This window comes from Procambarus clarkii, chromosome 9 (genome assembly GCF_040958095.1).
Source record: "Procambarus clarkii isolate CNS0578487 chromosome 9, FALCON_Pclarkii_2.0, whole genome shotgun sequence".
NCBI lineage: Eukaryota > Metazoa > Arthropoda > Malacostraca > Decapoda > Cambaridae > Procambarus > Procambarus clarkii.
Window position 1 is genome coordinate 20,988,846 of NC_091158.1, and position 24,181 is coordinate 21,013,026.

The following is a 24,181-nucleotide window of genomic DNA, read 5'->3' on the forward strand; positions in this document are numbered from 1 at the left end:
GCAGGCGGGTAGAGCGGGGGAGCCGCCGGGAGAGAGAGAGCAAAGTCATCTCACTATACCATGGCGTCAGCTAATTCTCCCAAATTATAGGTTAGGGGCCCAAGCCAATAACTTTTAAAACTGAAAGGGTTGAAGTCGCTGTCGACTACGACTATTCACCGGAGCTTGAGAAAATCGTCACCACGTTTAGCCGACCACAGTCAGTTTTTACCTGAGACTCTTTGAGGCCAGAGGCCATTCCATGAACACATTATCCTATTGTTACTAAATTTCCCCGAGTGTTAGGATAGCCTGGGCGCCCACCATCATATTTATGGCTCTTCAGCCGAGAAGGTCAAGGCGAGCTCCAGGTGCACATTAACACCTTATTCTCTGGTGACCAAACCTAGTGGGGAGAGTGCTGGTCCCGGAGACGACCATCAGGGGCTGGTATGATGGCTTTGGTCTCTACCCTTTACCCAGAGAATCCTCAGCCTGCCTCCTTCCTCTCCTACCTGCTTCTCTTCCTCAACCCCCGCCCACTCCCCGCCCACCACCCAATCTGGGATAAGAGAGGGTTCAGGGAGGAGGTCGGTTACAGTAGAAGACCAGTTCGGAAGAGCGTGGCTGGTCAGATGGCTGTATTGCCGTCACTTGTCTTACTCAGTAGCAGACTACAAGCTAACAATGTTGACTTGCAAGCAAGTGATTGCGGTGAGGCAGCTCCAACATCTGCACCAGCCTCCGCCCCACAACCTCCATCATTCCCGACAGGTGAGAATAGTTGTGGTGTGGCAGGAAACTCCATATATGAGCGCTGCTCGTGAGACGTGCGCGGCTTGCCTCACAGTGCCCAAGTGGTCACCAAGTTCTTCACGAGAAACACTCCCAACGGAAATACGAGGTTGAGCTCACTGCGGGCCAGACGTTGTGTGTGTGTGGGAGGTCGAGGGACTCCTGTGACCACCCACTTTGTCTTTCTACCGTCCAGCCCGTCTCGCTTCTTGCAGGTCCGCGTTCAATCCCCGTGAATGAATGAATTTACCTGGGATAGAAACCGCCCCTGGACATTAGACCTTCTAAAGATTCATATATATATAATATGTGTGTGTGTGTGTGTGTGTGTGTGTGTGTAAATCACAACAATTAACACGTGATGAAAAATGTGAGTGTCAGACCACGGAGGAAGAATTGAAACAGGAATTTCCTTAAGTACTTTCGTATATTAATACATCTTCAGAAGGAATGAGTCCTGTGTGTGTGTGTGCGTGCGTGCACGTTTGCGTGCGTGGGTGTGGGTTTGAGAGAGGGGTGTGGGACAGATGTGGTCTTTGTAAAGCGGTGGTTGGTGTAGGTGAGGGTGTGTGGGTCGGGCCAGTCTGTGGTCACCACCACCTCCGACCTGGACAATACATCTCCCGACGTTATTTAGCGGTTATTGTGAGGCTCACCCCACCACCACCACCACCTGGCCTTGCACCACCACCACCTGGCCCACCACCACCACCTGGCCTTGCACCACCACCACCACCACCTGGCCCACCACCACCACCTGGCCTTGCACCACCACCACCACCACCTGGCCCACCACCACCACCTGGCCCACCACCACCACCTGGCCTTGCACCACCACCACCACCTGGCCCACCACCACCACCTGGCCTTGCACCACCACCACCACCACCTGGCCCACCACCACCACCTGGCCTTGCACCACCACCACCACCACCACCTGGCCCACCACCACCACCACCACCTGGCCCACCACCACCACCTGGCCCACCACCTGGCCCACCACCACCACCACCACCACCTGGCCCACCACCACTTGGCCCTGCTCCTTGTCCTCATAATTACATTACAATTTTTTTATCCCAACTTATCCAATTTATATATATTATTTCCTCTTCTATTTTGTGTTGAAATATTTAATTCCCTTTCATTCATATGTATACTTAGTCATGTCCGTCCTTAGTCATCAATTCGTCGAGAATGGAACTAGAGGTCTCTTAATACCTCTTCGTACAGGTGGGTACCGAGTCCTAGGATCACCACCTAGGAATACTAGACCCAGTTACCTAGGTCCAGTCTTTACTGAACTTCGGCTAATGCTGTAGTACTGTCCCAAAGCTGAACAGCTTAATATAAATGAAACCCTAAGAAGCGCAAAGTAAAGCTGAAAATAACATTAGCTGACCTATTATTCGTGCTCCTTATGAAGCGTAGTATCATACCGACCTTACATGTATGGAATGATTGTGGGTATGATCGTCGCTTCTGATGTGATGGCCCAACTGGGCGTCCAACTGGAGGCTTCCAGTTGTTATAATGTGGCTTGTGTGTGACAGTGTCAGCCAGGTAGAGCACACAGTGTCAGCCGGGTAGAGCACACAGTGTCAGCCAGGTAGACTGCTCAGTTCTCCAGACAGTACGAGTATCACTATACTTCGAGGAAACAAGTGACTGGGAATTCCTCCTTGCCAATCACCATACGGGTGGTGGGTCAAGCCAGAGAGACCGTCATGGCCCCGCCAAGTACTCTGCCGCACATTAACAAGCGACGGTAAGTACCTGCGCTGCCAATTAACTAGTACTCGTCCCCGGGGACAGCTACCGGCCACCCACACACCAAAGATTGGGTGGGTGGTGGGCGGCGGGGATGGCCTCCAGGCCGCCGCCCTCACAGTCCGCCTTAACACTCAGCACTTCTAATCGTAACAATTAATGTTTGGGGGTAATATTAAGTTTTTTTTTTTATCTTCATGTGTAATTTTTTACGGCGCGTCGAGGCCAAATGTCAGAGTAAAAAAGTTAGGAGAGATGTATTAGTAGTGAGCGGTATAGAGTTACGCTCTTTGTGTGTGGGCGTGTGTTCACCTAGTTGTGTTTGCGGAGGTTGAGCTTTGCTCTTTCGGCCCGCCTCTCAACTGTCAATCAACTGTTTACTAACTACTTTTCTTTTCCACACAAGACACACACACACACACACACACACCCTAGGAAGCAGCCCGTGACAGCTGACTAACTCCCAGGTACCTAGTTACTACTAGGTAACAGGGGCATTCAGGGTGAAAGAAACTCTGCCCATTTGTTTCTGCCTGGTGCGGGAATCGAACCCGCGCCACAGAATTAAGAGTCCTGCGCGCTATCCACCAGGCTACCAGGCCCCTACCAGTATGTGTATGTGTGGGCGGGCGGGCGGGCGTGCGTGTGTCGGGGAGTGGGTGGGTGGGTGTGAAGAGTGAGGCAAATTATCTTTGAACGTGGCATTAATTTTGTCTTGTGTTGCAGCAGCGGGTGAAAGAAGAGGTGATCAGAGGAGCCGCAAGAAGCAGTGGCAGGAGCCGCCCACGACCACCACGACCCACGGAGAGGGCCACAACCTGCTCCACCAACCAGCCTTCATATCCACCACCACCACTACTGACCTGCTCGAGAGAGACCTGCAGGGAGTCGAAGTGGTGTCTAGTGTTTTTAAGAATAGCTCCGCCAACAACCTCATTATGGCCTGACATGAAGTCTGCAGAGTGTTGTCCGGGCTCCATGAAAGCGTGTGCGCGCGCACCACGGTAAACGCTGGTTCTAAATGGATGAGTTTGAGGCTGGTCGTTCCTCGTGTGTGGTTTACAGATACTCTGTCATAGGGGGTCCCTACCCCCCGCTAGTCAAGATGTAGCTCGTTCTGGCTGCGCGCTACGTGTAACTATTAGGTATCTGTGTGGCGTGAGTGTGTAGCTTGCAAGCCTTGGCAAGTGCTACATCATCTTGGACGGAACACCGAAGCTGCTACCAGCAACCTGTCCTACCACCACCACCGGTACACCAGCACCCACCACCGGTACACCAGCACCCACCACCGGTACACCAGCAAGAGGTGGTGAGCGACGCAGAAGACACCATGAATCGGGTGAGGACTGTGGCGTGCGTCGTCGTGGTGGTTGCCGCCTTGTCTTGGCACCGCGTCGCCGCCACCTGGTGGTAAGTACACACACTAACTACTCTTCAACACGCCATTGTAACCATATATGTTGACGGTGGAGTTGCGCCAGTATTTACCTGCAGACCATTAACATGCCTTGGTTAACGCGTGAATTAATCAAGTCCGAGACACTGGTAAACTCCACGCCGGTAAACTCATCATGTCTCACGGTCTCCAGTATGAAAATGATGAATGTTGTGTATATGAGGCACGTGTTAAACATCATGCATGTAGAATGTATGGTGTGTATAGTATGTTGTGTCACGGTGAAAAATGTCACATATACTGTGTACCATGAGCATCGTGAGTGTATGGGTGTATTCATTCCCGTCTACACAATCTTGAATACAATAGTTAACCTCACAAAGTATACCAGAGGTAGAATGATCAATACGTTGTTATAGTGAGGCGTTAACAACGATGTTGTCCCTGAGTGGGGCGTTGATTATGGGGTCAAACTTCCCATCAGGATCACTATCAGGTGGCGTTGAGATCACCAGGAGCTGTCTGTGGCTGCTTCCACGGCTCCAGGGAGCGGCCTCCAGGTAATGGGTGTAGGCAGGTCAGTAGACGAGCTGACCATGTGTAGTGTGGTAGTACACCCACCTACTCCTATCCCGGGTGTTGCCTCTAGCCCTACGACCCCTCCCTTAGCCCTTCCTTCCCTTATCCATCTTCACCCCCGTCCCCTTCCGCATATGGGGGGAAGGGGGAAGTCCTGCCCTGTCCTCCACCCTCTTCCCACCCCTTAGCTCCTCCCTCCCTTCCCATACTGCTCTCCCTATCCTCACCTCACCCCCTCCCCCTTCTGTCATTCCTCATCTTCCCCCCCCCCCCCGGCCGCCTGTGAGGGGAGACCCGCCCCATTGTGCGAACGACGGCCGGGGTTATTGGATCTTGCTCTGAAATTTGAGTGGGGATATATTATGATCCTCCTATTAGTAGTGGCTGGAGGTAGTCTCTCTCCCTCTCTCCTTCTCTCCTTCTCTCTCCCTCTCTCCCTCTCTCTCATTTCTGTCTTAAGTATATATTAATGTATTCGGCGTCTTCCTTCTTGAATGCTTATACCCCTTATGATTCTGTGGTTACACTGTCTCACCGCTAGTACGCGCGTCTGTCTGTCTCTGGAGACTACAGATCTATACCTCCTACAGGTGATTGAACGTTGAGGGACCCAAGAGCTCAAGCTCTACCCTCGTAACCACAGTTGAGAGCACGTCACTCTAGAGAATATTATTATGAAGCATGATCATTGCGCACCAAGACTATAATTGGAATTCCGGCGGGTTTCCATTGTTTGAGGTGATATCCAAGCCAGGAGTGGGAGATGTATTGTGTGCCCTGGACCATTGTTATCCAGGTCTGTGGAGGCAATTAACCTGCTTAACAACTTCGTTGCTGGCTCATATTTTCTCACCTTACTGCGGTGTATTAATGGTTAATGAATATATATTTTTGCGTGTAATTCTGCCAAAAAAGGCATATAATTAGAAACGGCGGCCAGCGTATCCCTTACTGAGGTGGATACTGTAAATTGGTTGTGGAGCGCACCTCTGCACACCTGTAATTATTATCTGGGCGGCTCACTGATGATAGGCTTCTCAGTCCGACTCAAATGAGATAATATGAACAAGATTAAATCCAACAACAGAATTGACTAATATTCATATTGCATTATTTTTTTGTTATTTGTATTAGTGGATTGCACAAGGATCATATTAACGTTGTTGTTTCAACTTGTAACAGAACAACTTTCCTAGTCAACATGGTGAACTTGTTTAAATATATATACAAAACATTTATATTTTTTCCTGTTCAAAAAAATGTGTGAGAGTCCTGGATTATTTTGGATAATAAATTTGTCAGTGTTCATTATATAGCGGGTATCTTATATAGCGGGTATCTTATATAGCGGGTATCTTATATAGCAGGTATGTTATTTAGCAGGTTGCTAAGAGCCTTTCTTCAGTAGTGTCCCCACAGATGACCAATAGACATACATTGAATGAAACAGTTTCAAGGTATTTCAAATGATCTCAAACGCAGATAATGGTGATAAACCTGAGGCATTTTTACCGAGTTTTCTCACTGGTTATTATGTTGAGTGGCTGAAGCCTTGTTGCTGTGGAAGCCTTCACCGTGTTAACTCGGTCACGCCTTGAAATTTACACCAATATTTTCATACTTTTCATAACAAATTGGGAATATCAACGAGTAATTTAAGATACAAGAAAATATTGTTTAACTGACTAGTGGTGAACGTATCTCTAGTAAGCTTTATTAATATAATATACTTAATGGTAAAATGGTAACGTGACGTATTAACTATTGGTAAGACTGTTTTAGTACGTTATTTAGTCAATTTGTTCTGTAAGACGACTCGGCTCTAATGGCCAGAGGTCCAGCTTCCCTGCCCTCCACCCGGCCCCTGCCCTCCACCCGGCCCCTGCCCTCCACCCGCACCCGGCCCCTGCCCTCCACCCACACCCTACCACACCCGCTTGGGGGTGTGGTAGGGCGGTGGGGCCGGCCTGGGGGTGTGGCTTGCGTGGGGATCGGGCCAACCCTTTCTCTATTCTCTTAACCCTTCCAGGCACGGCACTCAGGTCCTGCCACACCCCCACCACACCCGCTGCTGACCTCTAACACACTCACACACTCACACTCACGCTCACTCTCTCTGCTGGCCCGCACCTACACACCCACTCACCTACCTACACCCTCACACCCACACCTACCACACCCTCGCCCCAACTAGAAAGTCTCCAGTGGATATTGCAACACTTGAATAATTAAAAGAAAACGTCAGAAGTTAAGGAAGACCCATTAGTGTCGGATGTGGCCACCAGAGTCCCACAGGAATCAAGACCTAGACTCATCCTGTTACCAAGATATGTTAATGGTCTGTCAGACGGGATAGACTCCTCCATATCGAGGTTCACCAACAGCGTCAAGTTACCGAGAAATACAAGTAGCGGGGATGACTACAAGACTCTACAGAAGGTGGCTTAGTTAAGCTGCAGGTGGCTGCTTGAGCTTAACTCGAGCATATGCCAGGTAATGAAGAGCTTATTTGGGAAAATTGTGACGGACACAAGGTATCATCTGCGAGACAAGCAATTTTCTGGAGTCTGACAAAGACACACTTGCCTGAAGTAGGAAACACGCCTGAAATATCTCGTGAAGTACACACTAACTAGTCAACATCAGCGGCATGTGGGAAGGATACCAAATGTATCCATATCAGCTTATAATGCTTTTTATTCATAAGAAAATAGATTAGGGTCTCTCCCCTGCATGACGGAGTACTTGTAGTAATTACAGCTGTCAGAATATAAGTCCCTGGTAGACCTGAGACTGCCCTCAATACAAGTAGAGTTTAGCTGGGTCGCCTGAGATTGTCCCCTCAGCCTCACCCAAGTGTGGGACTGGATATCGGCTGTGGGTGCCCATACACGGATTCCAAATCCACCCACAGGAACGGCCGACGCCCAAAATGGTTGGTCGTTATTATCACCCACGAGAAGCTGGGAAACACCCGGGAAACATAGTGGGTCCCAGCGTCGCCCTAGTATTAATTCTTGTGATTGTGCTTGCTTGAGGAGGTCGCCCCTTATCCCTGGTCAATAATGTCAGAGCATATCTCGTGCATCGCGATACGCTCTGTACTGTACGTATAGCAGAGCAAGACCAGATCTAAGAAAAGGCCAGTGACGCGTTACTACGTGAGAGAGGGAAGAGTGCTTGAGCAAGCAGGCTCTTAACAGCCAAGGTTGGCTTGTCGTATCCCGCCAGCAATACTGTGTTGTGTGTCCCTGCCCCACGTGTCAGACTCCTTGCAATAGGCAGATTCTCGGCTGCCTGCTGTGGCAGGAGCAACTTGAGCCGCTCCTTCATCGCTACAGGTGTTGCAACTTGAGCCATCTATACAGCAGCATGAATGTGTGTCCCCATAACCACATGCACGTGTGTGTTTCTGCTTGACTGTGTGCACGTGAACCACAAGTCTAGTACTTATGGTTTCACAAGAAATGAAGAAGAGATCGTGTCATGTGATGTAATGCATGGAGGGCGTACAGATGCTCAGCTGGTGCTCCCTGCACCACGCTGCGCCACGGTGAAAGTAGCCAGCTTGAGGTACCGAGACTAATCGTTGAGTATATTTTTCTGATGTACAAATGACTATTAAAATTTCATGGCCGCTTTTGACGGTGGTTGTGGAGTGAGTGGTGAGTTATCTTGTACACTCTGTACACAATGGGTCACTACCAGTTCACTTTAGCGGCATTTAATACAATACGATGCGGAAACTGTCATCATCATTATAATCACTGCACCAGATGGGTGTAGAGACCCAGTGACGGCCGAGTAGTCTGTTATTGTGCCTACTGTTGGCCAGCCCGAGAGAGGCGCGCCCTCGGGCTGAGTCTACTGTAAACACGTACAAGTCTTGACCAGGAGGCCTGGTCGACGACCGGGCCGCGGGGACGCTAATCCCCGGAAACACTCCAAGGTAAGGTTGGTTGGTGGTCAGCCACCCGCTGATCTCCCTTGTACCATAAAGTAACTGCCTTACTGAGGTCATGATAGCGTAGTGCAGGAAAAAATAATAGTTTTACAATGATCACCATATATAAAATACTCAAGGAAATCGACAGGGCAGAGATAGTGAGAAATAAGAACTGGAATGATAGAAAGCGGATGGAAGCGTTGTTCAGTAAGCCATGCGGGTGTTAGACACCTTCCCTAACACCTTCAGTGTCAGGGGAAGGAAAGTGAAGACTTGAGGATCAGGCTTAATATACAGATTCAAATATACACAATAAAAGTATATGGATTAGAAATTAAGCAGTTGAGAGATGGGATCCAGGAGTTAATGCTTAATTCCCCTGTAGCACAGAGGAGGATACAGATGATCACAGGTTACAGGGGTGGAGGGTGCTGGAGTTGAAGATGGGCAGGGGAGCGCCCCCTGGCCACGGTGTGCCGTACATCAAGGCGTAGGGCCGGTGTAGGCAGTAGTCCTGTACCTGTCTACCGGCTAATGCGTGCTGGCGATTATGTCCAAGAGCAAATGTCCAGAGAAATTGTTGTTTTGCTGTCGATTAATATCAAGCTGCCGCTGACTGACGTAATGCACTGGCTCCTTAAGCTTTATTGCTGCCGACTACTGGCAGGCTGATTAAATCTTTACATACTGTTCTCGCTAATGAGTCTGCAGAAGCTGCCTCTCGCCTCCCTTCGGAGGTGAACCCCGTCCCTCCCATACATGGCGTCCGTCTCAATGTTAGAGTCCCAGTTATCTATGAAGAGTGTTGCATTATTATTGCAATCATTGTCACAACGTTGGTTGAGACGAGTCGCTCTCGACGTCCTCTCATTGAAAATTATATGAATTAGATATAATAGAGAGAGATATTAATTAGAAAGGCGGGATCCAAGAGCTAATAGCTCGATTCTGCAGGCACAATTAAATCGTACAAAATAGTAAATACACACACACCAAAGAGCCAAACCTTAAACAACGCATAAATAGGTGAGTAAATTCTCGTCTCGGAGATAATCGTCTCTCTCTCTCGTTCTCGCTCAGAGATAATCACTTAGTCTGTCCGTGCTGGAAGAGGCACCAGGTCAGAGATGGTGGTGATGGTGAGTGAGCAGCAGTGTGGTGGTGGCGTCCCTGAGCCCTGGTCAGGGCTCCAGCCAGGGGGGCTCTAGCCAGGGGCTCACCTCTGCATCATCACACCCACAAATGTTGTCCCTGAACACCGCCGGCTTCTCAAGGTGTCCCTGGTGAGCTTCTCTCGGTCTTCTTGAACTTTTTGTTTTGTAATTTCACTTCCAGATGATAACTTATGAATGCTTTTCTTGCATTTTATATATGTTTATAAAACTGTTTCGTTTTGAAGTTGGTCAGTGTTGCTCCCAGGGGACTATTTTCAGCAAAAAAGATAGTGGGGCGCTTGGTCTCCGCGTAAATATGCAATGTTGAATATGCAGATCAACTTGACCACACTTGCTGCACTCAGCCGATGTGTTCACTTGTCTAACCTTGAAGAGCACACCTACGAGGCTTTTCACGGCTGTCAATTACGACATTTTAAGTTGTTAAAAAATGTGTTGTATGGTTTATGAAAACCATAAATGGTTTATGAAAGTCCCAGCTGGCCGCCTAGCTAGACCCAGCTGGCCACCTAGCTAGCCCCAGCTGGCCTCGTGTTAACCATCAGATGTGAGGCAAGAGGCGAGTGTAAACTTGTAAACTGTCGTGTCCTCCACTGAGTGACTCCTCGCTGCCTCCTCGCCTTAATTATAGATCACATTACCGGTGTCAGGCAATTAGACAGAAATACATTTTTGCCGTGTAATGTCAGGCCAACACCAGTCAGCGCCGTCAATCAGCCTGAGGAGGTGGGATGGGGATGATGCAGGGGGGGGGGAGGAGGTCAGTAATCGGCTTATAAAATCAATGACCAATCAGTGTTCAGCGATGAGCGCCGAGCTAATTACCATAATCATCTTGTCAAGCCCTTAAGCGTTATTGATGTTGGCCGAGCCGCCGTCCTCCTGGGCTCTTCTTGTGCCCTCTGCGGCCCCAGGTGGGCATATACCACTACAACAAGGGATTAACCCAGGGTAATAGGGTTAATCCCGGGTTATGCTCAAGGTGCCCAAGATAGGCCCAGGGCACCCGGGATACGCTCCGGACATAGATAGGTCCAGGGCACCGGGATAGGCCCAGGGCACCCGGGAATAGGCTCAGGGCACCGGGATAGGCCCAGGCCACCCGGAATAGGCCCAGGGCACCGGGGATACGCTGCGGACATAAAGCTAGGCCTGGTGTACCCAATATATTTAGACCTAGGGAGGAAACAAGATATCTCATAATATATACATGGAAAATACTGGAGCACCAAGTGCACAATGTTGCACAGTAAAACAACAACATACTGCAGTCAACTGTGTGGAAGGAAAGACAGAGTAGAGCCAGTGAAGAGTAAAGGTAGTAGTAGATATGTGAACCTGCGGGTCGCTCCAAGCAACAGCCCGTTGGACCAAGCTCTCACATGTCAAGCATGGCCCCGGGCCGGGCTTGGGGAGAAGAACAACTCTGAGAACCCTCTCTAGGTAAGATCCAGGGGTGGGAAGAATGAGCCTGGGAAACCCCAAGGGACACAGGCATTAACACAGGGCACCCTACCTTACTCCCGGGCACCAGTAAGACGGCCGGGACAGCATGAACCAGCAGCCCAGAGTACCAGGAGAGTCCCGTGTGAGCCCGGGGGGACTTTTGGCTACCACATACAAGTTGTTGGATCAGTGGACAAGATGGTACTAACTACCCGCTATCACTAGTGCCACCACTTCCACGTGGAGAACGTGTCGTGGTCACCACTACCACGTGGAGAACGTGTCGTGGTCACCACTACCACGTGGAAAACGTGTATTGTCAGTACGTGAAGGTTTATACTTGTGGCGTAGTAACCCAGCTTGGTGACCAGGGTTATGACGCTCGCCTCCCACCGGACGCCCAGATCACTATCTTCTCCTAGTTAAAGGCTTCCAGCCACAGCGTCACGGGCGGCGAGGTAACGCCCAGAGCAATGTCAGGGTCGTCGGAGTAGCGGCAGGGTCGTCGGAGTAGCGGCAGGGTCGTCGGAGTAGCGGCAGGGTCGTCGGAGTAGCGGCAGGGTCGTCAGAGTAGCGGCAATGATTTTTGACTATCATTGGCTACTATGTGATCGACAATATAGTTTTAGAAAAGGGCGGTCTGCTGCTGATCTCATGCTAAATTTCTCCATTATGTGGCATCAGTCACTGGATGAGTTCAAGATCAGCTGTGTTGTTGCTCTGGGCATAGCAGGAGCCTTTGATAGGGTCTGGCACTCTGGATTATTAGTGAAGCTTCAAGCACTAGGTATCTCAGGTTCCATCTTAGAGCCAATAAAGGATACTACCTTCAAGAACGGACTCTTAAGAGTAGTCCTTAATGGAGCAGTATCTGAAAGTCACTCGATTGGTGCCAGCGTATCTCTAGGTAATGTGCTTGGCCCTCTGCTGTGGAATGTTTATTTCAACGATTTACTCGGCTCATTCCTGAAGCTGAAGTCTGTGCTGACAGCTGCACGTTAACTTTACATTTGGAAAGGAAGGAATGCTAACTGCAGGCGATGAGACACAATAACGTGGCTAAAGTAAGTTGACCAGATCACACACTAGAAGGTGAAGGGACGACGACGTTTCGGTCCGTCCTGTATCATTCTCAAGTCGATTCAACGCTTGGCCGCCACAAGCCAGTTATCCCTGTGGTAACTTTTCTGACTAACTGCTATATGCTAACTGCTATAAGACTCGTCATTCACCAACTTTCAGGGATTTCTTCCTGGGAAAGGAGATGACGGGTCAGATTTGCATGTGAGAAAACTCTGGCGATCATAATTAGACTGCACACTGCAAGTCAGCAGGCATGTAAATGGGTGGTAAAAACCTAGAGTCCAGAGATGAAATTTACATTTGGGAATGAAGTTGGACTCTACAATGACAGGGAAGAGGCCAAAAGGCAGCGAGGAAACTTGCAGCCCTACGGCGCATCTCTCTCCTTCTTGACAGCACGCGTTGCAAAACCTTATATGAAGCACCAAGTTTAGTCTCATCTTGAGTGTGTACCCCTCTCCTGGATCACCTCCCCTCCACCATTCATCTGACTTGCACAAAGGGAAGAATCGTGCAAGATGGCAAATCTCTAGTCTTGATCAAGTCTGGTGGGAGTGGTTTGATCAAGGCCTCTAACACCGTCGTGACGTTGGTGGACTTACTGTGATGTACAAGGCCAACAGTCTCACAGTTCCCCACCTGACTCTGCTTGGTGGACATGGAGTAGTTGGCACCCGTGACACAAGACTCTCGACCATCAGCAGCCTTATGCCTGAACTGCCTTTATCAAGACCATCACTACATCGGCTATCATTCACTCTTAGGCTCACTCGTATCTGGAACTTGTTCACTCAACAGATTAATTAATGAGAGCCTTCATCTGATCAGGTCAGCCGACCACATGAAGGCTCGGGAACACAGTTGGCTCCTGGCTCATTCTGATCCGTATATCATTGTTATTTATTTAATTCATGAGATTATTATTTGAAACCGAGCCTCTAACGGCAGGCTTCAAACGAGGTAGGATAACGGCTCTTGCTTGCACTTTCACTGGGCACTTCATTTGTCAGCCGTAATGAACACTTGTATTCGTTAGAGAGAGATGCAAGGAAGGAAAGCGTGCGGGGCATAAAGAGGTAGAGCTCCCTCTCCTGTAGACACTACTAGGTACGCGCCTGTAGGGTAACGCTTGTGTGGTGAGGCGCGGCGCGTGAGGATGTTCCCCGGTGGGCGTGGACGGCCGGGCGTGCGGCCTGGATACCCTACAATTATCTGGCCAAGTAATTAACGCGGTGATGAGCTCATAGATACGTTTCCTGCCTGCCCGCTCACCCCTCAGCCCTTGTTCAGCTCACCCCTCAGCCCTTGTTCAGCTCACCCCTCAGCCCTTGTTCAGCTCACCCCTCAGCCCTTGTTCAGCTCACTCCTCAGCCCTTGTTCACCTCACTCCTCAGCCCTTGTTCAGCTCACCCCTTAACCCTTGTTCAGCTCACTCCTCAGCCCTTGTTCAGCTCACCCCTCAGCCCTTGTTCAGCTCACTCCTCAGCCCTTGTTCAGCTCACCCCTTAACCCTTGTTCAGCTCACCCCTCAGCCCTTGTTCAGCTCACCCCTCAGCCCTTGTTCAGCTCACTCCTCAGCCCTTGTTCAGCTCACCCCTTAACCCTTGTTCAGCTCACTCCTCAGCCCTTGTTCACCTCACTCCTCAGCCCTTGTTCACCTCACTCCTCAGCCCTTGTTCACCTCGCTCCTCAGCCCTTGTTCACCTCACTCCTCAGCCCTTGTTCACCTCACTCCTCAGCCCTTGTTCACCTCACTCCTCAGCCCTTGTTCACCTCACCCCTCAGCCCTTGTTCAGCTCACCCCTTAACCCTTGTTCAGCTCACTTCTCAGCCCTTGTTCAGCTCACTACAGATACGTCACATAACATTTATTCTATATCACTGATCTCCAAAGTTATTGTGTTTGAGAACATAGACGGAAAGAGGTGTATACTCCACTCCACTCCACTCCACTCTCCTGCACCTTTCCTAGTGTGGAAAGGTGCCGGGTTAGTGTAGCCACTCTCTTGTGTGTGTCAGGCACTGGACTCCCTCTTGTTTGTGTTAATTTAAATTTTTTTTAGTTTTAATGAATAAACAAATTATATCAGTGTTATTGCAGATGTTTCCTCTATATGAAGCTTTGGGAACGTTGCACGCCCGTTGCATACACCTTCAGTAATCATAACTTCCGTGTTAATAAATGTGATGACGAACCTTAACGTCTTGTGGAGCTCCTCAAGGTTGATTCTGGAAGATAAGACCCAGAACAGTTAAAATACATTGATCACTGTTTGGTCGTTGCTCAGACTTCCCCCATCAGCGCGTTCAGTTACTCACACACACACTCACACTCACTCTCACTTTCACGCTCCCAACAAACGGTGTTTCCCCTGGCAGCTCCTGAAGCAAGCCTCAATACTACGTCATGGTAACCAACGTGCCAGATGTTACGTGCTATGAGAGGCAGTGTCTCACACAGATCCTCGTGTTCTATACATGGGTTGGTTAGGTTAGGTGGGGTGACTTAGGTTCGTCTGTTTCTGGTCAGGTTAGCATATTGAATTTTAAACGTTGTGGCAAATCGAAAGTACCAGCTGGCTGTAGAAACGACCTGACCTAAGAACTTTTACATACTGAGGGCTGCTAGCTCCCTACGGGGACACTCGACGCTTATATTCCTCTATATATTATTGCCATAGTTCCAACAACACAGTGTAAGAGCGGAAGCTGGCTCCAGGAAGCTCTAGCGGGCTCACCTCGCCTCATCTTGTGGGTTTTCTGTGCCGTCGTGTGGGGGCTTGTGTTCCTTGGTGTGGGGTCAGAGTTGACGGCAAGAAAGAAGGCCGAAGAGCCCGTATATGTTCACCTGGACATCAGTTGATGTGTGGTCCGTGATCATGAGGTTGAGCACAATGTGTTTAGGCGCACAAACATTAGGAGTCGCACGCACACGACGCTGCGGGTATTACGGTGCCAGGAACGTATAACTAACCTGGTGGGAGAAGGCGAGCCTGGGAGGCCTGGGGAAGTGTTGGTGGGGTGATGCATGTACCATGGGCCGCTGACGTTATCAGCGGTACATCAGCGAGGCGCCCTTGGGTCACCCCGCCCCACCATGGGCGCGTCTACATACATAACTCTCGATAAGCAAGAAAGTTGCAAAACCTTTGGTCTCTTCACACATCAGTCAGACGTTAATCGCTTTCACCTCGTGTGTTAACACTTGTTAATCCTGGGATTTTGGTTGACAGTTACAGTAATAACAAATAGTCACCACTTTAACGTTATTTGATCATGGTTGTTTATGAAAACGAGGAATTGTGGTGATGGTGTATGTGGTAGTGAAGGTTGGGGAGGAGGTACTTCCCTAACATTGACTACAGTGTACTGAGGTCGAGCTCTTTATGGGGGCCCCGCCTGCAGTCGAGGACATTACCTATACATGTTACTGCTACCGGGAACCGGTGTCCCCTCAGCTGTCTCTCTGACCAGGTGTATTTATAGTGAGGGACAATAGGACATGACGACACGAGTGGATGCTGGAAATGTACCCTCAGTCGACCATCCTCTTCCTGGAGTGCATTTCAAAGGTCGTTGAAATGCACTCCCACCTCAACTCCAAGGCGAGATATGACTAGAGAACTCACCCGTCAGTATAGACAAAGCAAAACTAAATACACCAGGTACCACAAGGCTACTAGTCAGGGTATAAAGTGCTGGGCCTCATTTCTTCATAAACACTGTTAGGTAAACACTGTTAGGTAATAGAAAAAGCCTCGAGAGTGACGAGGGAAGATGTGGAGGGATTGTGATCACTAGGACATAGTGGGCAAGGAAGGCCTCTCACCGGGGTGTCGGAACATGGAGAGCAAAGCTGTCAGACGCGGAGGATCAGTTATCGCGCCTTCACACTCCGGACGACACGAAAGGCAGGTTACCAGCCAGGACACTACACCTCGTACTTACCCAAAATAAGGCTGTTGTTGAAAATATGGTGAGAGATGCTGCTGGTAGCCAGCAACCACTGCATTTTGTTTGTTGGTGTTCACAGTGGAGCTGCAGCAGCGAGTCAGAGACAAGCTGAGGAAGGAGAGAAATTACAGAAATGGTGGTGGTGGTGTGGGAAGTGGTGGTGGTGGTGGTAGTAGTAGTAGTAGTAGTGGTGGTGGTTGTGAAAGAGAGTTTCAACATGATAAAGGGCCCAGCTGTTTGTGCGGAGGTGAGAGAAGGGAAATGTGTTTTAAGAGTATGGGGGAAGGACCAAGAATTTTATGAGTGTGGTCGGGAAGGTTTTTGTATTTTAAGGCTATCAAGAGGGATTACTTGGCTGGGTGATGGCTCCCTTCCTTCCCTCCCTACCTTCCCTCCCACCCTCGCCGCTCACAACAACATCAGCCGTTATGCCTCAATGCTTTCATCCTCAACCTAACCTAAACTTTGCATAAATATTCCCCCAAAAATGTTAAACAAAATAACGCCTTTGGTGTCTATATGTCTATGAAAGTGTGTCTGTTCAAGGTAGAAGGATAGATACTTGGAGCTAGCCTCACTTAACTTTTCAGGGAAATGGTCTGGGGTACGGGACTAACATAGGCTGGTCGGGGTAGGACTAAGCTAAATACTGTCCAAAATACTGGCATTTATAGACTCCCATGTTTTTTCAAGGAGTTAAGTGTGAAATATTTAATATTTCCCATAGATATTTTCAGTGCTTCGTTATAATATTTTTTCTAAGAGATGGGGAAGAGCTGAGGGAGGATGAGAGGGGGGCGGGGGAAGAAGATGGGGTGAAGAGAGGGGAAACATGCCTGTCCTGGGGCCTGTACTACAGGTGTAGTGGCTCAGACGTGCTCAAGTGTAAATACACGAGGTACCCACACTTGGTCCACGAGGTCCAGGATGACACAATCCAGGAGGTGGCCACTGTTAGCTTGAATGTTTTACAAGTCTCCATATTGAGCTCCTGTTGGTTCCGAGGGAGGCAGGGGTGAGGGAGGGAGGCAACTATGGTGAGGGAGGCGGGCTCGCCGATGTAAGGGTTAAGGCAGGCCAGTAGGGTTAATCAGCTGGAGATCACTCCTGGCACTTTCTTGCGGCTCATATTGACAGTCCCGCCGCCCACACTACACCAGCACGCCCCTCACGCCCACTCCTGCCACGCCCCTCACGCCCACCCCTGCCAAGCCTCGATACACTACAGCTCACAGGAGGATCTCGCTGGCACTTCTAAATTACATGACCATCTTTCTTGCCAAGACCAAACCTACTCCCTCACTCCTCACGAGCCTCGGCACACTGGACTCAAACCAGAGACCATCCCGCCGTAGAGAGAGGCGGGGGCCAAAGAGCCGAAGCTCAACACCCTGCAAGCACAACTGGACGAGTACATGTATACCGCCCATGCGTGTGCCTGGCCGCCCCCTCGAGCACCGCACGCTGTACCATCACCTGGTGACGTACGATGTTATCACATGTCAGCTCCTGACGTATGGGGGGGGGGGGTTGTTATCTCACCAGTCCGGTCTCAGTATACCCCAGCAGCGGTATACTGACGGTAGTGTGTGTGTGTGTGTGTGTGTGTGTGTGTGTGTGTGTGTGTGTGTGTGTGTGTGTGTGTGTGTGTGTGTGTGTGTGTGTGTGTTCCTGACCCGTCTCGTATTCCTTGTCGCATCTTGGACCAGTATGTAGAACCCAAGACTCGGGTTACCGAGGGCACAGTCAGCTTGATCACCAGTAACTTATACATATCCAGCCACATACACGACCCTTGACCCGAGGTCACATTTTAGATATAACCCAAGAACTAGGTCACATAAGAACATTCTGGTCCCATGTTGTAAAGAACAGGACCCTAGAGCCTCCTAGGACCCGGGCTACATGATAAACAGGACCTCAGAGCCTCCTAGGACCCGGGCTACATGATAAACAGGACCTCAGAGCCTCCTAGGACCCGGGCTACATGATAAACAGGACCTCAGAGCCTCCTAGGACCCGGGCTACACGATAAACAGGACCCTAGAGCCTCCTAGGACCCGGGCTACGTGATAAACAGGACCCTAGAGCCTCCTAGGACCCGGGCTAGATGATAAACAGGACCCTAGAGCCTTCTAGGACCCGGGCTACGTGATAAACAGGACCCTAGAGCCTCCTAGGACCCGGGCTAGATAATAAACAGGACCCAGGCGCCGGGCAAGGGACAGAGGCCAGTAATCTGACGGTTGCAATGATACGTTTGTGATAATGACGGTGATCTGTGGGTGAGTTAGAGCGGGCGGTTATGTTCCAGCGATGACAGTGTGGGTCTTAGGGAGTGTGTGTGTGTGTGTGTCTCTCTCTCTCTCTCCCGCACCAGTCTGGGCATCAAGTCCTCTCTTTGCCTCCAAAAATATAAGCCAATGTATTTAATGTTATGTATGCATAATATACTTTTACTGTGAGTATCCATACGGTGTTGGTGAGTAGGTCACTAGGAATTGATACGGTGAAGGTATGGAGATTATTGTAGGTATTCATAGATGGTTTATATGCAGGGGTCACTCTAGGTATTCATACATGGTACGCGGATCACTGTAAACGGTGGTATGAAGGGTTACTGTAGGTATTCGTGCATGGTAAGCGGGTCACACTGTACGAGAGCGATTTTTCCACATGTGAGGTCATGATAGGGGTTGTGTAGATCGCTCTGGCTTGCAGGATGGAGACCAACATCCTCTTAATATTAGTGTAGACCAATAATCTCAGGTACCTGACATATGCCTCCACTACCAGCGACAGGAATAACAAGCTCTGTCACACGTGACGCTCTGGTTAGACACATTTATAATCAACTTACAGCCAGATCAAGAATTGGAGGGATAGGAGGTAGTGTTTGGAGGACTCTGGCTTGCTGGTCATAACTGTCATTAACCCCACCGACCTCCAACAGGGTTGTCAGGTCTGTGGGGTGCCACAAAATTGGCACCTATTGCCCATTTCCAGAAACCTACTGTGATTCCAGAATTCTAATTGGGACTCAGCCAGAGCTACTTAGAAAACTGTCAAGGTTGAGTCTGCGGCCGCCGCCTGCCGCCACTTCCAGGAATATAGTTCTAACACTCACCAGTGAATTAACCGTATTGACAAGTGTAGGTGCAGCGGGCAGGAAGGTCGAGTGATGATGCTTAGTGCATTACTTGGACCGTTTATCTTCGCTCCAGTACCTGCCTGGGAGGGAATGGTGCGAGAGATGACGTAAGGCCTGGTCGAGGACCGGGCCGCGGGGACGCTAAGCCCCGAAATCATCTCAAGATAACCAAGAAGACTTTCATGTCAGAAAAGCAAACACCATTTGTGGTGTGTGTGGAGAAGCACCTGCCACCGTCGTATCGCCTAAAGGTGGAGCTACTGCCACGATGCCTCCCTACAGTAGTTGACAGACCTGTTTACTGCTAAGTCAACAGAAACAATAGGTGAAAGCGAATGCACTTAACCATTTCTTTCCCGCCCGGGAATCGAACCCGGGTTCCCCTATTGAGAGTCGACAACACCCTTGGTCGCCACCACTACATTAATCATCAACAGCAGTCCATACACAGTTTCAAAAGTAGATATGAGAGAGCTCAGTAGGCTCAGGAACCTATACACAAGTTGATTGACAGTTGAGAGGCGGGACCAAAGAGCCGAAGCTCAACCCCCGCGAGCACACCTAGGTGAGTGCCTCACCCCTCACCTGTCATCAGCAGACACCTGGGCATAACTTGCAGCAGCCACCTGATGTGTATCTTGAGTTAAAGAGAACGTTTCTACTGAAGGAGAGAGTACTGGTATAACCGAGTCTACGGTGCTTCAGTATTGACTGACCTTGTTCATGGTGAACATGTGTGAACAACGTCATCGACGCCACGGTGATCACTCGAGTGCTGAAGCTGTGGCGGGTGGACCAATTATGTACCTCGTGAACAAGCCTAATCGTTCAGGGAAGTCCTCTTCTTATTCAGGTGACAACTGTTCATTATAATAACATTAGCTGCCGACTTGACCGTGTGTGTGTGTGTGTTTGTGTGTGTGTGTGTGGACATACTCCAGTGTGCTTCGGTTAAAGGTTGCTTTGTCCCCACAGTGTACTGTAGTGAACGCCAGGGACACCTCTGATAAGTGTCAAGTCAGCAGTCTTAACTTGAAGTATTCTTCATCAAGTGGTTGTGCATGACTTAGGTGCGTCATTATCTGAGCCCTTGTGGTCACCTTTTACACTGTTAGTGTTCACTGACACTTCACTGCACAATTCCTCCCTTTTATTTATATGTAATTACTTGTAGTATTGATGAACTTCTATATATTACTCCCTCAAGAATTTGTGTAACATCCTTCCACTTTGATATTAAACCTGAATCTAGATAATAAATTGTTAATGCCGAATATGTCGCCAACAAAATTTGTCTTCAGTCAGTTACGTGTGAAACGAACCAAATCCAGAATTGAATGCTGATCATTGTGGCAGTGCAAGAATCCCTCAGGACTGAACTGTGTGTAAAATGGTGCACGCGGCATCTTGCACAAAATTGCACATTGCTAAGGCATTTCCTCTTGAAACGTTAGACGTAGTTGCTCGCAGCCTGGCGTAACATTTGGGCAAACTCATTCTCCGAACATTAAAAGCCCACAACTGCCACCTGTTAGGTCTAATGGAAAATATGATGGTGTCAAGTTCCCAGTAAGTTACTGAGGAACACGCGCTGATGCGTCTTTAAGCCACGTAGAGTAGTTTACAGGTCTGAAATAGACTCCACGTGGGCTGGGCCCGTAGAGGTCAGTTTCCTATATGAGCTAAAGGCTGGTGATGATGATTGGTATCACTGTGCCCAAGTTACAGGTCAGTGATCATAAACTGAGCCAAGTGTGTTATCAGAGAGTCAGAAGCAGAGGGAAGCCCCAGTGAGCGCTCACACCCTCTCATATCTACAGGTTACCTTTCACTCGCTAACTCTGGCCCTCCAACCTCTCCTCTTACAAAGAACGTCTCTTTTCAATCGTATGCGTGACACAAGGGCCCCCCACCACCACCACCACCACCACCACCACAGTATAGAGCACAGCAACACTCCACCACCACCACAGTATAGACCACAGGAACACACTCCACCACCACAGTACAGTCTTCCATGGGGGCAGCGGATAACATGATTTTCACTCATCACAGACCACTTATAGGACCATCTAACTACTTGATTGTGGATAAAATTAAGAACTCTACTGAATGCAGGATACGAGATACAAGCAGACCTACTCAAAGAGCGGAATCGACATATGAAGGATGTAAGAGTGAACGTGTTCTGAGCGCATAGAGCATTATGAAAACCTTCACGACGAGGAATGTCACCAGAGTGCTCTACACACCTGTGCTCTCCCGCCCGGGATGCTGCCCGCAATGCTCACCCGCACTGACAGTGCCAGAGGCATACCTGAAATATAAGGAAACCAGAGAACATAAACACCACGCAGTCAGACACTAAATTATAGGGATATTCTCAAGGTCTCGCCATATACTCTCTGGAACGGAGACTAGATACACATTACAGAAAATATACATGTAGGATGCTCGGTCGTGGTCCCATCTTCCATAATGAAATATCTTGTTAGAAGAAAAGATATGACAAAGAATATCACAGTCATAAGCACAGAACACCGTCGACCTGAGGCTCGCGGCTCTGCAAGCTTCTTGCGGCAAAGCCGAGATCACAGTCAACACAGTAAGTGGAGAATACTGGCAAGAAATGACACGACGAACACTAGTAGCGTAACACGGCCCAAGTTACAGGTAGACACGGTCAACAGGTGGGCACGGTCAAGGGAAGGAGACGGACAAGACAGGAGTGGAAGGGAAGGAGTGAGAGAAGCAGAGGCAATAAACAGTGAGGATCATCATAGACCTGTGCGTGCTGGCCAACCATCACCACTCACCTAAGGACCAATACCCTCGTATTATTGCCTTTTTCAATATCACCGAGGAAGTGGGCTCTTTGGGCAGCCTGGCGCGGTGGAGGGGATGAGGAGGTCGTCTCGACCACCAGGCCAGGAAGAGTGGTCAAATAGCTTTGTTCTGTTTGTTTTAAGACTATTGACTACAGTGTTGTTTACTAGTGTGGCTGGTGAAGGGGAGGGGGTTGTACCAAGCAGTTGTACAGGTGTGAGGCTGCAGGTGTGGTGGGACACAGGTGTGGAGGGCCCGCTTCGCGAAAAACCTGCTCGCCATAATGACAATTTTCCATACGCATTAACTAGGATTCACAGTTGCCAAGTTGGCCGCGGGAAAAGTGTCAATATTGGCCAGGGAGTTGAGTAAATGACAGCTTGGCAGCAAGACAGTGTTCCACCCTCAGGCGCCCAAGGTGGGGCGGCCTGGGCGGGGGCAGGTGGAGATGGACCTTGTGTGCAGGTGACGATACGGGGTTGTGGTGGGGTGACGCGGCGCACCTCCAACACTGGTGGGGGATCCCTCCTCCAGCACCCGTCACCAGCACCCGTCACCCTCCTCCAGCACCCGTCACCAGCACCCGTCACCCTCCTCCAGCACAACAGCACCACAGTACAGAGCACGGCCACACACACTCCACTAGCTACCCTAGACCATACATAGGGGAGTATACAACATGAATCAACAACCAGCTACGTGATGCTAAAATCCCATCACACGATGGTTAGTCTGTCGGGGTCACCTGATCAGTAGGCTCCACTGGTAACCTTTGGGTGTGTTATGAGTGTATCCTCAAGAACACCAGAGTTCTCCTCCCGGGTGTAGGTGTGGCTGTGAGGGTGTACTCCAGGGTGTAGGTGTGGCTGTGAGGGTGTACTCCAGGGTGTAGGTGTGGCTGTGAGGGTGTACTCCAGGGTGGGTGGTGAGGGATGTGGGCTGGGGTCCAGGGTGGCGGTGACGGGTAGTGGAGCACTGAACATACTCTGTGGGTGTGGCTGTGTCCACCAGGTTGATCCAGCCCGTTCTCTTCATTAGCCACTCCGTAAATAATCCAGCCTCCTAACCTTACCACAAACGTACGAGCCTGAGCAACCCGCCTAACCAATCGAGTCCGATGCATAGAAAACGTAGATATTTGTGAGTCGTTACTTATCATAGTAGGTTACTCATGATTAATATAACGTAAAGTAACGCGACCTGTTAGTTGGGTAGCGGAGTTGACGAGAGGCAGTGAAGCACTATGTGCATTCTGGGGAGGTGCTGGGGGGGTATAGGAGCTGAGGGTCGCCCACAGCTCAGTCCTCGTCACATGCCCCACGTGGCAGTGTCTGTGTGAAGGGTTACTGCTGGCGGGATGACCTCCCCGAGGCTGAGCTCCTGCATGCCAAGATGACGTCGAGGAGGACTCGAGTGTGGACAAGTTGCTGTTTAATCCCATCAACTATAAGGTCAGGAAGGTGAGAAGGGAAGGAAACCATCAGGGGGGAAAGCGCCAAGCCATTACGACTATATAGCACTTGAAAGGAGTCAGGATAAGGATCTGTGATGGGACGGGGGGAAGGAATGATGCCCAACCACTTGGTCGGTCGGGGATTGAACGCCGACCAGCATGAAGGAGACCGTCGCTCTACCGTCCAGCCCCAAATGTTTGGGCAAGAAAGGCGGTAAACGGAGAAAGCAAACCAGAAGTCATCCACACAAGAATATAATAGTGAAGCTTGTTACAAGATTAGTGCCAGAACCAAAAGGTTTCAAATATGAGGATAAGTTAAAGGAATATGATCTCCCAAGCCCAGAGGAGAGCAGAGTAGGACAAGAAACAAGAAGACGCGGGTGGAAAATGGCAACACAAATGAGACTTCAGAGATTTGACTAAATACTTACAACATGTAAGGCTGGTCAACAAGTATTGACCGCACTGAAAGAACACTTTTTAACAAAGTCCCCCCCCCCCCCCAACCACATCTTTACGGCCAGATTCGACAAAGAAAATCGAACGTCAGGAAAGTTAAATTATAACGCGCCAGGTGGAAGTAGGCCAGCGGGGACACGGAGGCGGCAGCAGGGACACGCCC

At 49.7% G+C, this 24,181-nt stretch overlaps 1 protein-coding gene across 4 annotated transcripts in view; it reads left to right on the forward strand.

Moving 5' to 3' along the window:
* LOC123766179 (protein Wnt-5b) overlaps positions 1-24,181 on the forward strand; it is a 99,293-nt gene that overhangs the window by 41,818 nt on the left and 33,294 nt on the right. For 2 of the 4 annotated variants that reach the window (XM_045755113.2, XM_069321275.1), the window contains exon 2: positions 3,271-3,957. In XM_045755113.2, coding sequence (XP_045611069.1) covers positions 3,878-3,957 — 80 coding nt within the window. In that variant the 5' untranslated portion in view covers positions 3,271-3,877. The remainder of the gene's footprint in view (positions 1-3,270; positions 3,958-24,181) is intronic. The other 2 variants (XM_069321277.1, XM_069321276.1) reach the window with 1 other exon arrangement.